Raw genomic sequence first — 3,859 nt, forward strand, 5'->3', positions numbered from 1 at the left:
ATCATGTGATTTCCCTACGTTTCCCTAGCCCAGGGGATATAATGCCCAAGCCAAGCCTATAAATCGCCAGCATAATCATTAAAAAATACATAAAACAGCCCTAAAACTTCCTGGTACTGTCTAAAAAATCCTAATCAATTCCCCACCCCACCCCACATCACCCCGTCCCAATGCTTGCAAACCCCCGGGACTGCAGCTTTCACATCCTCAAAATGTCAAAGAAACTCCCAACCCCTAAAAATCCCCCAAACCCCAGCCCAGAGGACCCGGTGTAAATCCCCAGCCCCATTCTCCCCCCTCCCCCATCTCCCATCCCCCACCCTGCGCGGCGCACCGTGACCGTCACTTGTTCTTCCTTCGCCCTGGTATTTTCAGTAATGGCGGCCGCACCAGACAGATCCGAGGGCGTGAATGCCGATCATGGACACCACAACAAGGCGTGAGTTCTTTTCAGGAATAAATGAATCAACGTTTTGCTCAAAGTCGCGGGAAGTAATGAGGAGGTCCTTTGCGTTAGCAGATTTTTAAATTATTTTTGTTAGGGGCATTATATTTTCATATTTATGGGAGGAGAATTTTGTTAATATTATTTATTTTGGTTGTTAGTCATTGTATGCTGGACAGAGGCGAATGTCTGGTCCCTTGTTGAATTATATGAAGTTTGATGGATGAAAAGAGAATCGTGTTTACATGTACAGGCCTACAGTAAGGTAGGCCTATACATGCAAACCTGTCTGTACTTGCCTATCGAGCTGTGTTTATGCATGTTTAATTGTCAGTTCGTTCACTATTTCGATTATTCTTGTCGAATGTTGACAGAAGGACACCATGAGCTGAGGAAAAATACAGAAATTGACATTTAACAGAGTAAACAAAAATGAGAAGTAAAAAAAAAAAAGAGAAAAATTACATGAGTACAGTTAAGGCTGCAAAACCTCATTTGCTGTTCATATAGATAAGACTAGTGCTGTGCCATCTTTCTGGTGGCAATTAGAGTGTCTTGCGATGCGATGCGACACCAAAAGCTGTCGTGATTGGAAGCGAGACAGGCCTCTAAGCTACACCCATTTCTGTGAAGTAATGGGAATGGCCACGGTCGACGGCTTGCTATTTTACTTTACTGGTTATTTCTCCGAGAGGTACACAATGTTTTGGAATATGATATCCAAGATGGCTTTTGATATCTTATGGTGGGTAGTGGGGTGTTTTAGATATCCAATGTAAGTACGAATATGCATGAAATATATGAAGTAGGAGGAATGCATTTGGTAACGATAAATGTTCATCGCCTGCACGATTCCTGTTGCGTGAAAGGTGTTGCGTTTCCTGTAATCGCTGGGAAAGATGGTGCTGCTGCTGCCTCTGTGTTACAAGCTCTGGCAAAAATAAGCAGTTCTACACTTGCATAGTAGCTCTTGTATATTTTTCCTAGCAAATTGCCATCAAATAAGCAGTCAGTCTGAGCTCATAGCAGTAATTGCTACTGAGAGCAAATCCAGGGTATCATGTGAATCCAAAGTCCCAACCTAACCTGTCTTTCCTTCTATTCATTCCCTAGATGGAGGGGCAAGCCCCTCTTTACCCCTTCATTCATGCCAACTTTTAGAAAACAGACATTAAGAACTCTGGTTGTGTGAGGGTTTTATGGACTTGTTCTCAGATTGGTGACATGCAGCAGATATTTTCATGATTTCACGGTAAATATGAGGCCGCTGCAGCTGTACCTTTGTTGTTATTGACAATATTTCATGTCCTTTATAAAATGGTGGTGTCCATTCCCCCCCCCCCCATCTCTGTGATAGTGTTAAATATAGAGGCGAGGAGGGTATTTGGTAGTCCTGTGCATGCACAGGTTGCTTTTGGTACAACTTAAGGGGGCTGTCGCACTCGAGAGCAAAATTCGTTAATTATGATCAGATTTTTGAGATTTTTTAATTTTATATTTACACCAAGTTTCATGTCGTTTGGATAAAAAACAATGAACTTATAAAAAAAATTAATTAATTAATTATTATTTTATTTTTTAATGTCATTTATCCATTGACTGAACTTGTAAAAAAAAAAAAAAAAAAAAAAAAAAAAAAAAAAAAAAAAAAAAATATATATATATATATATATATATATATATATATATATATATATATATATATATATATATATATATATATATATATATATAGCAATACCTAAAGTTGCAATAATTCGGATTTTGAAATTTCCTCTTAGTTTAGTGGATTTTTTTTTTTTTTTTTTTTATGTTCATTGTTAAACATATAATGTATGATATATGGACCTTTATCACCTGAAATGAAAATTGGTATCATTGCAGAAATCGCAAATTAATTCAGCTTTCAAATTATCCAAACCCCATTAGAATTACCCAAATAGTTATGAAGATTTAAAAAAGAATGTTCACAAAGGTGGTAGTTTTGAGATATTAGGCTTAGAAGTTGAGGATACATTTTCCTCCTATTTCATTTTTTTTTTATCTTGTATCTGCATCAATCTTGATGCATTCTATGGCATTCATATGTATTCTGAAGTGTAACTGGTACCTGGCAACCCCTCTTTTGCAAGGTACTAATGGCAATGAGTGCATATGATTGTAAAAGTACCGCATATCACCATAGGCTTGCATTTCATATGATTAAACAATTGCTGCAGCTGTGATTGAGATGTATTTTTCATCATATTATGTTTATTAGTTACAGGAATAACATTTATCATTAGTAGTGTCCTATTACTGGGTGATGAGGGTGCACCAGGGATGTCACACCGAGGCATGGGATGTGCAATGTCACACTATGGCGTTCTCATGGTGACTGCCCTCCTTATCTCTTTGTCGTGGCTGTCAGCTGTGGCGTAGGCAGAATTGCCAGGTAGCTACCAGAGAATACCAAAATAAATAAAAGAAATCCATAAAAACAAATTTGTCGAGTATATTTGCACGGACGCGACAAAGTAAACAGCGGAGCCTTAGGTGGGGGGGTCAGAGATTTAGTCATAACTTTTATTTTTACGTGTTTAGCAGAAATATTACGTCTCAAGATTGCCAAAGCCTCCTAGATTCCTGGAGATGTTTTTTTTTTTGTCAAAGTTCATTGCGACGGCCCCCTTATGTGGCCTTCAAATATTCTTGGTCAAATTTTTATTTTTTCCTGAAGAAAAAAAAAATAGAAGGATTTGGTAGCACTGCCCTAGACTGTGATGGAGTTTGGTAGGGAAATGATAAAAAAAAAAAGGACACAGTGGGCTTTTTCATTTGGATAGGTGGGGTACCCCACATCACTCGGTCAGCAGATGCATCTAATAAAATAATTTTATCAATTTTTACGGGAGAATGTGCCTATAGAATTCACTTGAAATAACATCTGCTTATAACTTTGGTGCATTCTTTATTCAAATTGGCCTACATCATTTTTAGTGATTACCTACCATATATATTCTTTTATAATTCAATAGAGTAGTGCATTTTTCTTTACTTGTTGCTGAGATTTTAAGTTTCGGCTTAAGTAGTATAATTGGATGATTTTATTTACTTATTGTTTGGTCAGTCTGTAATAGTTCTTTCATTATTTTGAAAAAGTAATATTCTTTTCCAACAGGAGAAAGGGTAAGAAGATGAACAAGAATAAGGAGAATAAGGAGAGAGATGTAGCCATTGTGAATGGAGAATCAGAGCCCAGTACCAGCGGGCTTGCTCAGGTATGACCCAGGGAATTTAACATATATTTTTCCTCTTCTTCCTCCTACTCCTTCTCTACTTGTAGTTTAGGAATACCACAGCTTTGTTTCTACAGTTATGAATTGATTCTTGTTTTCTGAGATTAACTCGTTGCTGCCGAGGATGACATGTACA

At 37.5% G+C, this 3,859-nt stretch overlaps 1 protein-coding gene across 1 annotated transcript in view; it reads left to right on the forward strand.

Annotated features, from left to right (window-relative positions):
- Positions 1-307: 307 nt before the first annotated feature.
- Positions 308-3,859, forward strand: part of Nmt (N-myristoyl transferase) — a 42,703-nt gene continuing 39,151 nt past the window's right edge. Inside the window, exons 1-2 of the mRNA XM_070141813.1 lie at positions 308-439; positions 3,606-3,705. Coding sequence (XP_069997914.1) covers positions 378-439; positions 3,606-3,705 — 162 coding nt within the window. The 5' untranslated portion in view covers positions 308-377. The remainder of the gene's footprint in view (positions 440-3,605; positions 3,706-3,859) is intronic.

Source organism: Penaeus vannamei, chromosome 28 (assembly GCF_042767895.1).
Source record: "Penaeus vannamei isolate JL-2024 chromosome 28, ASM4276789v1, whole genome shotgun sequence".
Classification (NCBI taxonomy): Eukaryota; Metazoa; Arthropoda; class Malacostraca; order Decapoda; family Penaeidae; genus Penaeus; species Penaeus vannamei.